The sequence below is a fragment of the Peromyscus californicus genome, unplaced genomic scaffold, assembly GCF_007827085.1.
Source record: "Peromyscus californicus insignis strain IS unplaced genomic scaffold, ASM782708v3 Scaffold_8__1_contigs__length_139910024, whole genome shotgun sequence".
Lineage (NCBI taxonomy): Eukaryota > Metazoa > Chordata > Mammalia > Rodentia > Cricetidae > Peromyscus > Peromyscus californicus.
The window spans coordinates 40,387,046-40,405,046 of record NW_026294606.1 but is presented as its reverse complement, the minus strand read 5'-3'; the positions used below and the strand labels follow the sequence as shown (position 1 = coordinate 40,405,046).

Here is an 18,001-nt window from a genome sequence, read left to right as displayed (position 1 = left end):
AGAAGTACTGCTGCTGCCATGACAATCCAGATTAAGGAGGATGGTCCTGTAACAACTAAGAAGAGGAATGCTTGCTGACATCCCTGGAGAAGTCACTAGCTTAGGACCCTCAGGGCCTGGGGTGGTGATGGTGGACTACCCTCACTGTGTACACCATGATGAGAAGTCACTAGCTTAGGACCCTCAGGGCCTGGGGTGGTGATGGTGGACTACCCTCACTGTGTACACCATGCCTTGCTCCAGCCAAGCCTTCTTTTGTCAGTGACAATGGCTATAATTACACCCCCACATTTTCAGAGATACTTTGATTCCAGGTGGGAGGAAGTAGAAAAACAGAAAAAGCAACATATAAGAGTCCTTTAAGGTAAGAACTATCTGATCTTTTAAAAAGGAATTTTGAATGGGCATGGGATACACACTTAAGACTCCCACTACTCAGCAGCTGTGGCCAGGCTGTGAGTTTGAGGCTATCCTGGGCTACAAAGTGAAACCCTGTAAAATTAAATACAAAATTTAAAAGTAACTAGGAGTGCTGGCATATGCCTATAATCCATCATTTGGAAGGTTGAAGCAGGACTGCCATAAATTCCAAAGTAGCATGAGATTCAGGAGATCTTGTCTCAAAGGAAAAAGACATTTTTGCTTTGTTTTGTTTTTGGTTAAGGGTGATGTCAAAATTCTCATGAAACTGCTAAGTATAGAGGAGAAATAGCACCTCTGAATATCACAGAGCATGACTGAACTGGTGGCCTCAGTATCAGGAAAATCAGCCTGCTTTTGAGACCGAATGACAGCCCCCCACCCTGAGCATTCGAAGACTAGAAGAGGATGTTGAATCTGGAGATAGGGACAGTTGTGAGCCATAATTGGGTGCTGGGAATTGAACTTGGGTCTTCTGCAAGAGCACCAAGGGGCATCTCTTTAGTCTCCAAAAACACTTTTGTAAAAATGGTTGACTATATATAGCCAGGTCTATAAGTGTATCCCTTTTATCCCAGATTTCAGGGTGTGTGTGTGTGTGTGTGTGTGTGTGTGTGTGTGTGTGTGTGTGTGGTTCGGCAGATCTTGTGCGTCTGAGGTTAGCCTGGTCTACTATAGCAAGTCCCAGGCTAGCCAGGCTACCTAATGAAATCCTGTCTCAAAAAAATAAATTGTTGCCTCTATGTACTGTCTAGCCCAGTACCCACAGTTTTAGATTAAAATGAAAGTCTCAAAGTGACAAAAATAATTCCTTCAGCAAACAGACCTTTCTCATTTTGAGGAGTACCTAGACCTTCAGGTAAATAATTCTAATGGTGAAAGTTTGGACAGTTTCCCCTTGAAGAAGAAGTGAGTGAGGGTATGGGTGTTTGCCATCACTGTTCATGTTTAACACGCCATTGGACTCTGAAGAGAAAGGAGGGAACACTTCTATTACCGATGACATGGCAGTTCACATAGAAAATACAAAGGATTCTATAATCTACATAGCTTTTCTTCTCAAGGATCTACTAAGTACATGCTGGATGTATAATATGGTGACACCCTAACAAGGTTTGTGGGATGCATGTGTCACGCAAGGGGAGTTAATGCACATTCATCACACTTATGAACCAGAAAAGATCTTGATTTGATAAATTATGACCTATACACTGACACAGTGAAATAACTGAGAGAAATCAGTCCTGTATTAGGCTCGTGTACAGTAGATCTGATATTGTTAAAATGACAACCTTCCTCAAGTTGGTCTACAGGGTCAATGTCAATCAACGGTCCATTTTGAATATGAGCTGACTAAGATCCTAACACATATGTGATATCTAGACATCAAGGGAAAAAAAGAAGGAAAAGCTGGAAGATCCTCACTATCAGACGGACGCTGCTACCGATGGCAGGAGGTGCACAGGGGTACTTTTTATTCCACATTACAGAAAGGAACCTGGACACTCACAAGTAATGACTTGCTTATTCTGAGTTAATACTCCAGCCCAGGTAGAAGTGAGAGGATCAGGTCAAGAAGAACTTTAAAGGGCCACAGGATGCAAATTGGAAGCTACAGAGAGAAAAGTAGTTGTAGTCTGCACTCTGTATATGAAGGTACCCAGACTACAGAAGTCAGTACAAGTCATTTCAAAAACAAAAGGCAAAAATAGATTTAACAATGAAAAAAAATCACTGAAGACTAGAATGTGACAGAAGATAAAATGTTCAGACAGTATGTGCAGATGACCAGGAGATCCCTCACAGAATGCAAAGGTAAACCCCAATGATGGTCTCCAGAAGAGGGAGCTGAGGGCTGGAGAGAGGGCTCAGCAGTTAAGAGCACTGGCTGTTCTTCCAGTGGACCCGGGTTTAATTCCCAGCATCCACATGACAGCTCACAACTGTCTATAACTCCAAGATCTGACACTCTCACATAGACATACATGCAGGCAAAACACCAATGCACATAAAAAAAAATAAATAAATTATTAGAAAGAAAAAAAAAGGGCTGGAGAGATGGCTTAGCCGTTAAAGGCTAGGCTCACAACCAAAAATATAAGAAAGAAAAAAAAAAGATGGAGCTGATGCATGCAATGTAATAAATATCTATTTGATCTCTGCTGCCATTTCCATAAACCTCTTAAAATCTCTTCTTGCATCCTCCACAGGAACAAAAAAGGTCCTTGGTGAATACACATTAATGCCTAGGGTGTGCACTTCCACACACCTGGCCTTGTATAGCTCTTCTAGGATATGTCCTACTACCATAAACCAAAATATCTTGCTGGGCTGTGGTGCACGCCTTTAATCCCAGCACTGGAGAGGCAGAGTCAGGCAGATCTCTGAGTTTGAAGCTAGCCTGGTCTACGGAGTGAGTTCCAGGACAGCCAGGGCTCACAGGGAAACCCTGTCTCGAAAAACCAAAGCCAAAACCAAACCAAACCAAACCAAACAAACAAACAACAACAAAAACAAGCAACACCTCCCCAAACCCCATAACACCAACAAAAAAATCTTGTAAATAATTTTCCTAGGTTCTGTCAGCCATTCTCAAAATTGCTGACACTGGGAGCTGTTGACATTCGGGGTTCGAACCTGCTCAGTCAGAAATACGTGTGATAACCCTGGATCTATGACTGTCACCTTGAGACACAGGAAAGGGAAAGAGCTCTTCACTTTCAGCTACCTGAACCTGACGTACATCTCTGCTGAATGAGTCAAGTCTGGCACAGCTGACCGCTGGCTGCCCTGCACAGAAGGCATACTGCTCTTCTAAAACCAGAAGCCAGTTTACCAGAACAACCAGCGTCTTAGTTAGGGCTTCCATTGCTCTGATAAAATACCTTGACAAAAAGCAACCTGAGGAGGAAAGGGTTGACTTTTGCTTATAGTTGTAGTCCATCACAAGGCGACGTTAGAGCCAGAACTCAAGGCAGGAGCTGACTAAGAAACCATAGAGGAAAGACACTTCCTGGCTTAATCCTCATGCTCAGCCTGCACCCAGGACCACCAGCTCAGGTGGAGCATCACATAGTGGTCTGGGCTCCCAGTTATTCTTATTATTATCATTACGATGATTATTATTATTAATCATCAGTTGAGAAAATACCTCCACCTGGCTGGCATGTGGGCAAACCCGTGGGGCATTTTCTCAACTGAGTTCTCTCTGCCCAAATGACTCCAGCTTGTGTTAATCTGACACGAAACTAGCCAAGACAACCAGTAAACAAGACTTGGAAGAAAAACATGTGTGATAATCTCTTGTGTGACCCATGTATGGCATATTACTTTGACTTTTAAATTTGGATTGATGGCTGTATTAGTTACTTGTCTGTTGCTATGACAAAATACAACGCCAAGGCAACTTATAGAAGAAAGATTTCTTTGGCTTATGGTTGCAGAGGGATAAAATTCTCTCTGGAATCACAATGGGGAGGCGTGATAGCAAGCAGCAGGCATGTGAATAGGCATGTGAAGCATCAGGAGCAGGCTACTGAGAGCTCACATCTTGAACCACCAGCACGGAAGTACAAAGCGGAAGTGGTAGGAGGATTTACTCTCAAAGCCTACCCCAGTGATGACATACTTCCTCCAGCAAGGCTGCACCACCTAAACTTCTCCTAACAGTGCCACCATCTAGGGACCCATCACTCAAATGCCGGAAACAATGGGAGACAGATATTCCCCTTCAAACCACCACAGTGGCTCTAGGAGATTATCTAAACAAAACAGAAATGACAAAATGAGGCTTCTGGAACTGCAAGAGTAAGGAATCAGACTAACCGAGGTCTGGGTCGGGGAGGAGTTTGCTTCTTCCATTTGAATTTTCTAAATTATGCTTATTCTTATTTTTGCTTCGTTTCTATGGTGCTAGATATCAAATTCATGGCCTTGCACATACTAGGAATCCATTATATCACTGAGTTAAGTCCTCTTAATCTTACATTTTATATGTAAAGCAAAATTACACCATCTACGACCACTGTGGTAGTGCATACTTTTAACTCCATGGTAGTGCGTACTTGAGAGGCAGAGGCAGGCAGATCTCTGTTAGTTCAAGGCTAGCCTGGTCTACAGAGTGAGTTCCAGGACAGCCAGGGATATGGAGAGATACCCTGTCTCAAAACAAAACAAAACAAATAAACACAAATAACACCACAAAACAAAATGAAACAAAACAAACAAGGTTCCCTGTCTGACACCTGCGGAGATCCCCCTCAAATCCCACCATATGGCACAGTTCTAAATGTATATAAAAATTTTTAATGGATTTAAATTATAAATGGGAGATTGTACACAAAAAGGAGATAAGGTTTACTTTTTAAATTTTTCAATTTTACATTTATTTATTTTGTACGCATGTACATGCACACATGTGCCATGTATATGCTTGTAAGCCACAGAACAACTTATTGGAGTCAGTTCTTTCCTGCCACCTGGTGGGACCCAGAGTTTGGAACTCAGGTGAGGTCAGGCTGTCAGTGAGCCATCCCACTAGTGCAGAAGGCAAGGTCTCAAAACCTCAGTGTAACACTTACCTTAAAAGGTCTTACAATAAAAAACCCTGAGCCCTGCCATCTTGCTTCCTGGGATTAAAGGCGTGTGTGCTTCTCAAGCAAAGGCATGAGATCTCAAGTGTGTGCCACTACTGCCTGGCTCTGTGTCCAGTGTGGCCTTGAACTCACAGAGATCCAGATGCATCTCTGCCTCCCGAGTGATAGGATTAAAGGTGTGTGCCTCCACTGTCTGACCTTCATGTCTAATCTAGTGGCTGGCTCTGTCCTCTGATCCCCAGATAAGTTTATTAGGGTACATAATATATCGGGGTACACAATATAATCACCACACTTCAGTGTGGAATTGTGTGCACTCTACCCCTCTGCCACATTCCCAGCCTCTTCCTTTAACTAACACCAGAAAGAGTTACAGACTAATAACTGACTAATGTAGACATAAATGTTCCTAGCCAAATAAAAGACAATAAAATACGGAAAGAATTTTACAACATTGAGCCAACACGTATATATATTCGGAAATTCCAGGCTGATCTTATATTTGAACTATGTCAATATAATCACACATTTGTATGCTGAAGGTCACACAAAGTTCTCAAGTGGTGCAGAAAAAAAGCATTTGATTAAATTCAGGAGACCCACATTATAAAAACTCAGAAAGGCTGGGTATGGTGGTGCTCACCTTTAATCTCAGCACTCCAGAGGCAGAGGCAGGTGAATCTCTGAGTTAAGGGCAGCTTGGTCTACATAGTGAATTCCAGGACAGCCAGGGCTATAAAGTGAGACTGTCTTATAAAAACCAAACCAAAACTAAAAAAAAAAAGAACCAACTAACCAAACAAAAAAAAAACCACCCTAGAAAGACTGGAGGTGGAGAGTTCACTTCAACAACCTGATGTAGCTAAAAAAAACCTACAGCCAACTTGATGCAGCGAGACTCCCCTGTGGAGAGGAATAAGCTATGGTGTCTGTTCTTCCCACTGATCATCTAACATGGGGTGATGCAGTTAGTTCCATGAATACAAACCTAAAACGTTTTGAGGGTCTTACATAGCCCAGGCTGGCCTCAAACTCTTTATCTTCCTGCCTACACCTTCTAAGTGCTGGTATTATAGGCATGTCCATCAGGCCTAGTTCAAATTTAAAATGTTATTCTAAAATTATACAACAAGGTAAAGGTATTCTAATACAAAAGCAATAAAGGCCAAGAGGTTTGAAGAGAAGAACTAATGTTGTACCTATTGTAAATGATGTAATTATTGTCATAAACCTTTACCAGCAATGTACAAAAATAGATAAATAAGTAAATAAATAAAACCTATCTGAAACAAAACAAAAAAAATGATATAATTATATTTTAATTTTTAAAAATTGCAAAAAAAAGCTATGGAGAAAATGTGTGCAAAGAAATTTAAGAATTGGAAGTTTTAGATAATTTGGACAGTTTTGAGGAAAGAGACAGCTCAGTGGTTAAGAGCACTGACTGATGTTCCGGAGGAACCGGGTTCAATTCCCGGGCTGTCTGGTGTCCAATCACACCAGGATAAAATTTAAAAATAAAAAGGGGGGCAGAGGGAGATAATTTGAACAGTTTCTAGCAGAAGGGACCCTCACAAGGGTCAGATGTACCAAGTAAGATGAGGAACAAGATGTAACTGAATTGGGAAACAAATCTTTCTGGGGCATTTCACAGAAAGCACTAGTTAGTGAGCATTGAGCTTCATCTGAAAGCTTGCAGGATAATAGTGAAGGACTGTTTTCTTAGTAGAAATTAAATAGCCAAGGGCTAGTGCTACAGCTCATTGGCATAAACTAGCAAATAATTAAATTTAAACAATGAATAGCAGGGGAGGCTGAGCTCGGTTGATAGGACTTCTAGGATACCACACATGAAGCCCTGGGTTAGATTCCCAGCACTACATATTCCAGGCATGAAGATCACCTGGAATCCAGCACGTGGGAGATGGAGGCAGGAAGATCAGACATACAAGGCCCTCATTGGCTACAGCCTGGCCTACGTGAGACTCTGTATCAAGAAAAACAGATAGCAGGGTTCTGGGGTGTACATTAGTGGATAAGCACTTGCCTAACATGCACAAGGCATTATGTTCAGACCGAGCAGTGAGAAAAGAAAAAAAAAAGAAAGAACAAGAAGTGATTTCTACTCTATGAAAGAAGGTGAATGAAGATTCCAAGGGTAGAAGGAGAAACCAAGGAATAAGAGATAACTAAGAAGCAAAGACGGAGAGGTCCAAGCCCACAGATGATCAGATAGGAGATGCTGTTGCCTAGACCAGAGGCAGAATCCAGGAATGCATGCAATGACTGGGCTCTGGAAGTCCTGAGAACTAGGACAAAGTTCTAAGACAGTGAGAGCTGATGGCTAAATGTGAAATTAGTAAATGTAAAATTTCTGGCTACTTCAAGAAAGTCTCGAAGCAGGCCTCCCTGGCCTCCGCATTGGTTTCTGTCCTGCTTGAGTTCCTGTCCTGACTTCCTTCAGTGATGAAGTTCTATGGAATGGTGCAACAAAACCTGTATCTTGAAGATGCTTGAACAAATGTTTTCCAAAAACTTGTCATGGAAAGTGATGTAAACAAGCCACCAAGAGGACAGTTGCCAGTAAAAAGCACATTGGTGGCTGCAGGTGAACGTCCAATGTCAGTAGCTGTGATGTTTACAAACACTTCATTGTTCTGGAAGTAATCCTGATTGCCAGTAGAAGAACCAGCATACAATGTAGGAAGGAAGGTGCCTGGGCAGTCTGTCTAGGGTCACTTGACAAGTCTAAATAAAACACTGCTAATCTTAAAAAAAAAAAAAAAAAGAAAGTCTCTGCATCAAAAATGGATGATAGCCACCAACAAAGTTTACTAGTGAAGATGCAGGTGTCCTTTGGTGTCAGTGGGGGATGGCTCCAGGATCCCCTTGAATATCAAAATCTGAAGATGCACATCTTCCAGTAACCCATGCCTATCCTCCTTTATGTTTCAAATCATCTCTGGATTAATTTAAAATCCCAACATAAGGGAAATGCTATGAAAACAGCTGTTGTGCTACCCTGTTTCAGGACCAGCAAGAACCAAGGCTGTGAATATTCAGTACAGGTCCATATTTTCTGCTGAATGCTCTCTACCCCATTGGTTGAATCTACAGATACAGGATCCAAGGGATCTCTCTGTCAACGGTATTTCCTAAGCACAGAAAGCCAGAATCTTGGGCTGGTGGGATGGTTCAGTGGGTAAAGGTGCTTGATGCTGAGCCTGATAAACTGAGTTCAATCCCTGGGAACAACACAGAAAAAGGAAGCCAGCTCCCATAAGTTGTCCTCTGACCTCACACACAATGTGGCATGCATGCATACACACATGTGCAAATACACACACACACACACACACACACACACACACAACTTTTTTTCCTTGAGAGGGAGAGAATCTCCCTATGCAACCATGACTGGCCTACAACTTGCAATGGAGACCAGACTGGTCTTGAACTCACAGGGATCTGCCTGTCTCTGACTACCAAGTGGTAGGATTATTACATTGCCCTGAGTGTCTGTCAACATGAGAACCCAGCACTAGTTCCACTGACCTGGTGCAGAGATCTCTACTTCCTTCTCCTGGCCAAGGAGGAGATTCTGGATGCAGCAGGACACACTCTTTATGGAGCTGTCTGTGATGATCACTGAGGCTGCCACAGTGAACAGGCCTTCCTCATCACGATTCCTGGACTCTGAAATGGATTGTAACTTCTTTCTGTTGGCAGTTGTCCACCGCACCTGAGGCTCTGGGTACCATCCCGAGGAGGTGCACTCCAGCTCCATCTCTCCATTCTCTTGAATTTTCATACTAATGTGAGGGTCAGAACCCATAGCTGTTAGAGAGAAACTGGCCTTAATTGGTGGTGGTTATTCTTTGGGGGCTTATATCATAGAACTGTAGTATTTATAGGGAGACACAGAAACTCAGGGACAAGAGGACCAGAAATCCTCAACACTTCACTCCAAAGATGACTAGGGATCAATGAAATGACACATGACAGACCTCTTCAGAAAGATGGCATCTGAAATTATAGGCCTGTAATCCCAACACTGGAAACCTTCATAAGGGAGATGGTGAGTTCTGAGTCAGCCTAAGGCTATAAAACAAATGAAGGAAGGAAGGGAGGAAGGGAGGAAGGGAGGAAGGGAGGAAGGGAGGGAGGGAGGGAGGGAGGGAGGAAGGAAGGGAGGAAGGAAGGGAGGAAGGAAGGAAGAGAGGAAGGAAGGAAGGAAGAGAGGAAGGAAGGAAGGAAGAGAGGAAGGAAGGAAGGAAGGAAGAGAGGAAGGAAGAGAGGAAGGAAGAAAGGAAGGAAGAAAGGAAGGAAGGAAGGAAGGAAGGAAGGAAGAAAGGAAGGAAGAAAGGAAGGAAGAAAGGAAGGAAGAAAGGAAGGAAGAAAGGAAGGAAGAAAGGAAGGAAGAAAGGAAGGAAGAAAGGAAGGAAGAAAGGAAGGAAGAAAGGAAGAAAGGAAGGAAGAAAGGAAGGAAGAAAGGAAAAAAAGAAAAGAGTGCTCTTTTAAAATGAAAAAATTGCAAGACTGGTGGCCTAGAGGTGGGCAAGATACAGCTGTGGTCTGGAAGCTCCAGCAGTGGCAGTGGAGCCCTCTTCTTGGAAGAGAAGTCTAGGAAAGGAGCAGAGCACAGTTGGCTCCCAATGGGCAGGCAGGACTAGACAGAGAAGACTGTTTCCATGGAGACAGTGTTTCTATGCTGTGATGCTGTCAGGGATCTCTTTAAGGACTACAACCTCAGCTTGTACCTCACATTCAAATGACTACTGAGACGCCTCCTGTTTTCCTCTTCTGCTAGATTCTTCCCTTATAGCTCTACAGGGCATAGAAGCATTTTATAGTCTGACCCCAAAGAATCACAGTTGCCCAAACCTATGAATCTATGTGAGAATGTATATTTCATGTCAAAATGTCAAGAGGTTTTAGTATTTTTTAAATTGGATGTTGAACTTATAAATGAGCCACTGTAGTTTTAATAATGCCTCTAATAATTTAATAATAAATGTCTCTAGACATTTGTTTATTTGCTTATTTATTTAATTTATTTATTTTTGTTTTCTTGAGACAGAGTTTCTCTGTATAATAGCCCTAGCTGTCCGGGAATCTCTGTAGACCAGGCTGGCCTCAAACTCACAGAGATCCGCCTGCCTCTGCCTCCCAAGTGCTGAGATTAAAGGTATGTGCCACCATGCCCAGGCTACACTTTTAGATGGAATAGCCAAGATCGTGCTTTTTCTCTACATATATGAAAGCCTGTGGACCGCATAAGCTGATGGTGCAGAGGGTTCACTGTCATGGGCTGAGAACTAGATTTCACCAGGATGGTTTTTTTTTTTAAACAGAAGCATGTTTGAAGCCAGATGTGGTGGCACACGTCTGTTAGCCCAGAACTTCTGAGGTGGAGTCAAGAGAATCAGGAGTTAAAGGGCAGAAACTACAGCATCAGATTTTTTTTTTCTCACTTGCAAGGCTTATAATTGTTAGGCTCACACTTTAAAGCCATAGACATCCACATCATTGCGTCACTGAAGTCAAAACCTGTCTACTCACCAGCTACTTTCAGAGAGACGAAGGCTTCTCCATGAGCTTGTTTATCCCTAAAGGAGCACCCATACACCCCTTCATCAGAGGTCCTGACCTGGTGTATCTTCAGAGCAACATGCCCCATAGTGATGTTGTCCTGCACTAGTGTCACCCGCCCTCGATACTCAGGCGTCTGCTCTTCCTTCAGCTCTTGGCCTTCATGGTGGACCAACACTGCAGGCGAGAATGTGTTCCGGAACCAGCGCAGCTCCATCTGCTCAGCACTCACACTGGGTGAGAGGTGACAGGGCAGCTCTGAGTCTTCACCTACTAAGGCAAGGATGGGCTCCAAGGGTCCGAGGACTTCAAAGTGACCTGCAAAGAACCAAGCAGGATCAGGAAGGGTATGGAGATAGGATAGACCTGATCGACAGGAAACCCAAAGCAATCCCTTCCAAACTCCTCTTATTCTCTTCCCATGGACCCGCTGGATCCCAGGGAGGATGGGTAGGAAGGAGCGCTGCAGCCCTTTGCACTGGTAGAAACAGCTCCATCCAGCAGCCAGGATGGGGTAGGAGGAGAGGAGAGAGATTTACCTGTATTCAGCTTGGGCAGCTGCAGGACCATGAGGGTGAAGAGACACCCAAGGCGGGGGTTTGGGAGAACTGCCACCCACATCTTTCTGAGCAGCAAGGTACCCATAGGAATCTGCCAGGAGCTTCAGCCTAGGGGGTGAATGAAATGGTCAGGAGGTACTTAAGTCCCCACAGTCCTCTAGGTTTAATTGCTAGCAATTACATGGTGGCTCACCACTATCTGTAACTCCAATCTCAGGGGCTCCAACATCTCCTTCTGGCCTCTGTGGGTGCTTGGGGTACACAGACACACATGAAGGCAAACATTCATTTACATAAATTAAAGAAAAATAGCCAAGCATCGTGGTGTACACCTTTAATCCCAGCATTAACCAGGCAGAGGCAGGCAGATCTCTGAGTTTGAGGCCAGCCTGGTCTATATAGTGAGTTCCAAACCATCCAGGACTACAAAGTGAGATTCTATGTCAAAACACCAAACTCCCAAATAAGTAAATATATAAGCAGAACAAAACAAAATAAAAAGAAAGAAATTAACTCAGCCTAAGAAATGAACAGAAGAGAAAAACCTCCATTTCCAATCCGGTACATACAGATAAACATTTAGAGTTGTCTGGGGCCTTGCTTTTGAGAAGATGGGTGGCCATGACTGGCCTGGAACTTGCTATACTGTATAGCAGGCTGGCCTGGAACTTGCCATGCTGTACAGCAGGCTGGCCTGGAACTTGCCATGCTGTACGGCAGGCCGTCCTGGAACTTGTGGCTGTTCTGTTTCTTGCCCCATGGTACTGGTGAGAGAGTTGGAGTCAGGCAGACTCCCATGGCTAGGCAATAAAGGTGTCAAACTTCTAAGATGGTTAGCTTCTTTCTCACCCTCCAGTTCTGAGACAAAAGCCTGGCAGCTTAAAACTCAGGCCATGTGGGCTTTTGTCTCCACCAGCAGGTCCCCTGTGATGGGCTGGCTCAACAAGTTCAAGGTTGGATTAGTACATGCTACACAACAATTATGGACAAATCAACTATCCTATTTCTCTTCAAACAGAACAACACTAAATTAGGTGAGGAAAACTTGTCAGACTTAAAAAACTCCATCCCTCAAGAAGAGAATGGATTTTTATGCTCATACGCATGCACAACGGTTAAGAACTTTACTTAAAGAAGTTAAAAGTAACATCAACACAAGCTTGTAAATGTTCATCTTTGGGCACACCATGTATGCACAACTGTTATGGGGCCTCCCTCTCCCACGCCCTATTTTTATCACACAATTCAGGGGCTCTGCCAGCTCCTGCTACAGCAGCATGCAGGTCTCCATCAGCTCCTCCCCCAAGGATGCCTGACCAGTCCATTCACAGTTAAAACGTCTGCTTCCACCTTAAAAAACATTCTGTCTTTGCAGTACATTTGGATATACTGGTAGACACAATGCTCCCTGATGATTCACATTTGAGAACTTCAAAGAAAAGTTCCATTCACTGAGTCTGTTAAATAAGAAAACTCCAAAAGTGAGGCTCACTTACTCTCCAGTCCTCAACTGGTTAATAAACAGATCAGTGGAGCCTCTCAACAGGTTCACAGGCTCTGACAAAGGGCTTAAAATAAGCACGTAAGTAAATGAATAAATATCTTTTACCTTAAGACAACTTGGGGTCTTCTACCACTGACAGCCAAAAACTTACAAGAACACCTTTATGGACTTTGTGAATCTTCTACAAGAAGCTATAAGAAGGCAGATGGTAAAGAGATTGCTACCACCTAATTTCTTTAATTGACTTATGAGGATATAATTCTGACTAGGCCTTTGAGTGTTTCTATGTGAAAATCGGGCCTTGCCTTTTCCTAGAGCTAACAGGCTTCCTACTGGGATAAGTAAACACAAACAGCTTTTGATGGGAAAACAAACTCAAAGCTGCCAAGCTATTATTTATGACCTAAAAATTGCCTCCTTCCTGCACCTTTAAAGGGATAGTAATGAAAAGATTTGCCTTTTTAATGACTGCTCTCAATAATCAAGCACCTATGTCTCCTGGTATTAAGGAAAAACAGCAAATAAAAAAAGAAAATGTTTAATGGATATAAAGATGCAAAGAGTTTTAGTAATGAAGGGGTCTGTGCATAAAGGTTGAAATAGCTGGATGTTTCCAGATGGAAAGGAAAGGGAGAAAGTTCATGCAAGTTGTGAGGGTCTGAGTAAATGATTGAAGGTATTTGAAAGATAAGACTTAGAGACGACATATATATGACAGTAAGTTTCAAAGTCCGAAGTTTAACACACTGACATTGAACCTCTACTCAAATCGGTGGACTTCTCTTAGGTTATTAATCTATTCTCGATAAGAGTTATAAGTACTAACTACTAAAGCTTTACAAAAACAAAACTACCACAGACATAGTCTCAAAAAAACTAAATCTCCTTTGGTCATTTAAAATTTGACGACATGAGCTGGAGAGATGGTTCAGTGGTAAAGAGCACTGGCATTTCTTCCAAAGGAGCCCAGTTGAGCAGGGTTCAGTTCCCAGCACCCACATGATGGCAATTCACAACTCTAACTCCAGTTCACATATATTCTCATATATTGGTGAATGTACGTAAAAAGTTAATAAAATCTGTTTGTGTTGTTAACTTTTCAGGCTTTATTCTTGATACTGCTCAAATGCATGAGTCTGTTCGAAGTGTGTGCCGACACTTATTTACTGCTTTCTCTATTATGAGGATCTTAAAACAGATTAAAACAGACAATGGTCCTTCTTATGTTTCTAAAACTTTTCATCTCTTTTTGTCAACTTTAAAGAGTTCATGTCTCTTCCAAGGGTAGTAGGTCAAGCCTTAGCAGATCTCTGCACTGGACAGGAAGAGGCAGAGGCAGGAGGATCTCTGAGTCCAAGGACACCCTGGTCTACACAGAAAGCTACAAGCCAGCCAGGGCTCCAGAGAGATCCTGTTTCAAAACAAACAAAACCAAGTTTATGTCTCTCATGGCATTTCCTAAATTCCCAAAGACAAGCCATAATTGAGCAAGCTAATGTATTACTCAAAAGTCAAACACACAGCCTGGTGTTGTGGCCCACGCCTTTAATCCTCAGCACTGGGAAGCAGAGGTAGAGGCAGGCGGACCTCTGTGTTTAAGGTCCACCAGGTCCACAAAGTGAATTCTAGGACAGCCAGGGCTGCACAGAGAAACCTTGTCTCGAAAAACAAAACAATTAAACACACAAACAAAAAAGGGGGGACAAGGGATTAATTGTTTAGGAGCAACTTGTCAAAGCAATTTACACTTTAAAAAATAAAAATACAGCAAGGGTCTTCAGGAAAGGTGTCAAGTTTAGTACCTGTGGGCCTTTACATACAGATGTCCATTCTTGGGCAACGGCAGCTCTACAGATCCTCTGACATCCACCCCCCCACCCCCCAATAAATTAGAATGTAATAAATGATCTTAAAAATATTTTACAACAGATGTTGACTTAAGACAGCTTTTTTAGAACCCGTTAGGATACTTTATAGCAGATGATTCGGAGAAATGTCAGCTCTTTTTGCTCCTTTCGGTTTTGACCAGATCCTTGGAATGTACAGCTGACAGATCTCTGCACCCGGCTATGCTTTCGGAGCTCCTCAGGTCCGCTCCTCGGCTGAGCGTCCCGTGTCCAGGCAGGTCCCTCACCCCCGCAGCTCAGCTGTCACTTCCTCACTCACCTCCTGCCACCCATTTATAACGCACAGCTCCGACACGGGGACATCAGGCTCAACATTCTTCCCTGGTTAGGAATGCGACAGACACACGCGGTGAGATCCTGCAGCCCGCTGCCTCACGTGCTTCCTGCTTCCGGAGCCAGCGCCGCGGGCGCTCCGACTCTGCCGCGCCATTGGCTGAACCGCTTCGAAAGACTGCCTCTGATTGGCTGCAGCTCGGGTGCGGTTCCTTACGGGAAGAAGCCAGTAGGTGTCTCTCTCAGGCCAAACTTACAGTTCATCTCGGAAGAACTGCCAACACAAGTCTAAGAACATTCCTCTGCAAAAGACTCTCTCTCTCTCTCTCTCAACGTGAGAAGTCAGTGACCAAACGACACGTGCGGAACGCCTCTCGGTGTCCGGGCCTGTTGCAGGGTGTGTGTAGAAGTGGGGAGAGGGTGCCGAGCTGAGACCGAAGAAAGGTAGCAGGCTGGACAGAGGCAGAGAAGAGGAAATGCAAGCCCTGCTCAGGGGAAGAGTTTCTCATCCTGTGGGTCGCAATCCTTTGACGGGGTCAAATGACGCTTTCACAGGGACAGCCTAAGACTATTGGAAAATAGATATTTACATTTCTTTATTTGAACTTGCTTTGTAGTCTAGGAATTGGAATGGAATTTGCAATTCCTTAGACTCCTACCACCACGCCCAGCTCTCTGAATTAATTTCTACAAACCCAAGTCAACAACCGCCACTCCTTGGCTTTCATGTCACTGGTGAAGCCAAGTATTGCATGATGAATTTCAAGGCTGTTACAGAGTTTGAAACCACAGACTTAAGTCACATTATAATTAGCCAAATCTATTGAAGTTGCTCAGGGCTGCATTCTCTGAGCCAAACTAGAGACATGCTGTGCCAAGGCAGATGGTTTTTAAAGGTGAAAACCATAAGGAGTCCTTGAATATCTGCAAAAAGCAAGCTGCAGAAGCCTATTCTGCTCTGCCAAGATTAGGCAGTCAAGGCAACCTCAAAATAGTCCTGGAATGTCTGCATAAGCAGGTTACAAAAGCCAAAATTAGCAGTTCGTCACATCATAACAAGCAGATGACCATAGCTGCACATTTCTGAGGGAGGGTCAAGGAGTCAGGGCTGCTGGAAATTTATATCCCAGGGACACTGAGTCAGAGACAAATGGCTAGTGGGTACCGAGATGACTGCCCAACACAAAATAGTTTCTGGGGCCACTCAAGAGGAACCGCAAGCAGCTTTGGAACTCAGGAGTATGACCTGGCACAAACACAGTAGGTGAGCCTTGGAAAGGCAAAGCCCTGAGGACTGGTGTCCTGAGGACCTCACGTTGTTACTGAGCTTAGCTCTGACTGTTGCCTTCATGGTCACGGTCATCACGTCCCTCATCATCTATGAACTGTATGAAAACTCTCCGCTTCTAGCCCCTCACTGGGCAGTGTTACTGTTGTTACTTACACTAATAGTGACTGACTTTTTTCAAGCATTGCTGCTGGAGCAGATTAATGATTCAATCACCACCCTTAGAAAGAATTTAGACACGTAGATTGCCAGTAAAGTTGGGCTAAGATGTTTTTGTTAATGGCTTTGTTATATAAAATCTTGGGGAACAATTTAAAGTTTATAAAGGCACACATGAGGTCAGGGAAAAAACAAAAACAAAAACAACAGTGGCAGCCTGGCTATTGCTGGCTGATTCATCTTTCCTGCTAGAATAGGTCCATGATCAAAAGTGATGATTAATTCCTTGTACCCATTTTTGCCCTCAGCTTCCTGATAATCTGTAATAATAATAATAATAATAATAATAATAATAAAACTGTTGATGAGTAGGTATGTACCCTGGAGATTTAAAGTGCAAATGACTAATTGTTTTTCATATATAAAAGTTTAGATTTGTGATTCTTTTAAGTTTTTTTTATAAGATTACCTTTTGAGATAAATAATAAAATGATTGATCCTTTCTCTGTAACCATAAAATGCAGCCTTCCAGTAAAAGAACTGGCTGAGAAAAATATCTTGCTTGCTTACACTTTGTTAATCTATAACAAGTTGCTTGGGTATGAATGTATGTGGGTCCTTGGGAAAAAACAGTTTTTCATCTATAATGGGTAAAATGTTTAGTCGTGTAAGGGAAATGGTGTTTTTTACTTGTATTCATTGTAATTCATTCAGTTGAAAAATAGAATGCAACCGCATTGTAATTTTTATACTGCTTGAAAGATTTTGCTGGGGTATATAAGCTGTAAGGGAAAAAAATAAAGTAATACAGAACCAGAAAAGAGGGAAGAAAAGAAATAAAGAAGATAGCCCCTGACACATTGAAGATGTGTGTGTGTGTGTGTGTGTGTGTGTGTGTGTGTGTGTGTGTGTTTTCTCTTTTGTTTGTCAGCCCCAGAGAATTAAAGTTTTGCCCTGATCACTGGCCCCAGAGAATTAAATTTTACTCCCTCAGATGAAAAAGTCAACTGAAGGATGATTTGCCTCCTCTTCAGCTCCTGAGCTGTTGTTGGAGGCTGGTCTTTATGGCCGCACATAAGTCAGGAAAGAAGCTGCCAACATGACCTCTCCACGGTGCGGAAAAAGGAAGGACTTTTATTATAGCTACAAGAGGGAGAGCAGCCAGAGGCATCTGGGAGAGTCCAGAAAGAAGGAAGTAGACTGAACAGGGCCAGCAGACAGAACATGGCCAGGGCTGTCTGTGAGAGGAGGGGAGACTAGCAGGAGACAGAGGAGAGAGAGATATGGTGAGAGAAGCAAGGTTATATATAAGAAGGGTGAGTAACTGGGGGGAGGGAAGGGCCAGGAGACTGCTGTGGGGGCTTTGAAATGTAGCTTGGCAGCCAGCATGCAGAAGGTAAGGGAAATGATTCCTTTTGGCAGATGGGAACCCGTTTCACCAGTTCCTGAGGAATGCTGGCTTTTATCTAGCCAACAGAAATGCTCCTATATCCAGGTTGAGCTCATTTCTGGATATTTGGACTGCCTTTGGGGTTCGGGGAATTGGAGTTTCCTTTGGACCTGACAGTGACCAAATAACTCACTAGGTTCCCTCTCCTTCCAGTTACTTCCAGTTTCCAGGCATGCCAGCCTCTTTGTTTTCACACCCACTCATGCTTCCCTCATTCTCTCTACTTGGAACATTCGTCCTCCAGGTATTCCTG

The 18,001-nt window shown here is 43.3% G+C and overlaps 1 protein-coding gene and 1 non-coding gene across 4 annotated transcripts in view; both read right to left on the bottom strand.

Moving 5' to 3' along the window:
- The window catches only part of LOC128103069 (butyrophilin subfamily 1 member A1-like), an 18,809-nt gene extending 3,839 nt beyond the window's left edge, over positions 1-14,970 (bottom strand). For 2 of the 3 annotated variants that reach the window (XM_052727154.1, XM_052727156.1), the window contains exons 1-5: positions 14,838-14,970; positions 11,147-11,275; positions 10,578-10,925; positions 8,571-8,852; positions 1-55 (exon numbers count right to left, since the gene is read on the bottom strand). The exon at positions 1-55 is cut by the window's left edge and continues 80 nt beyond it. In XM_052727154.1, coding sequence (XP_052583114.1) covers positions 1-55; positions 8,571-8,852; positions 10,578-10,925; positions 11,147-11,252 — 791 coding nt within the window. In that variant the 5' untranslated portion in view covers positions 11,253-11,275; positions 14,838-14,970. Of the gene's footprint in view, positions 56-8,570; positions 8,853-10,577; positions 10,926-11,146; positions 11,276-11,360; positions 11,419-14,837 lie in introns of all 3 variants that reach the window. The other variant, XM_052727155.1, reaches the window with a different exon arrangement.
- LOC128104860 (small nucleolar RNA U13) lies at positions 1,500-1,603 on the bottom strand. Its single transcript, XR_008216154.1, has one exon. It is a non-coding gene; the product is annotated as a small nucleolar RNA U13 (small nucleolar RNA).
- Positions 14,971-18,001: the final 3,031 nt, after the last annotated feature.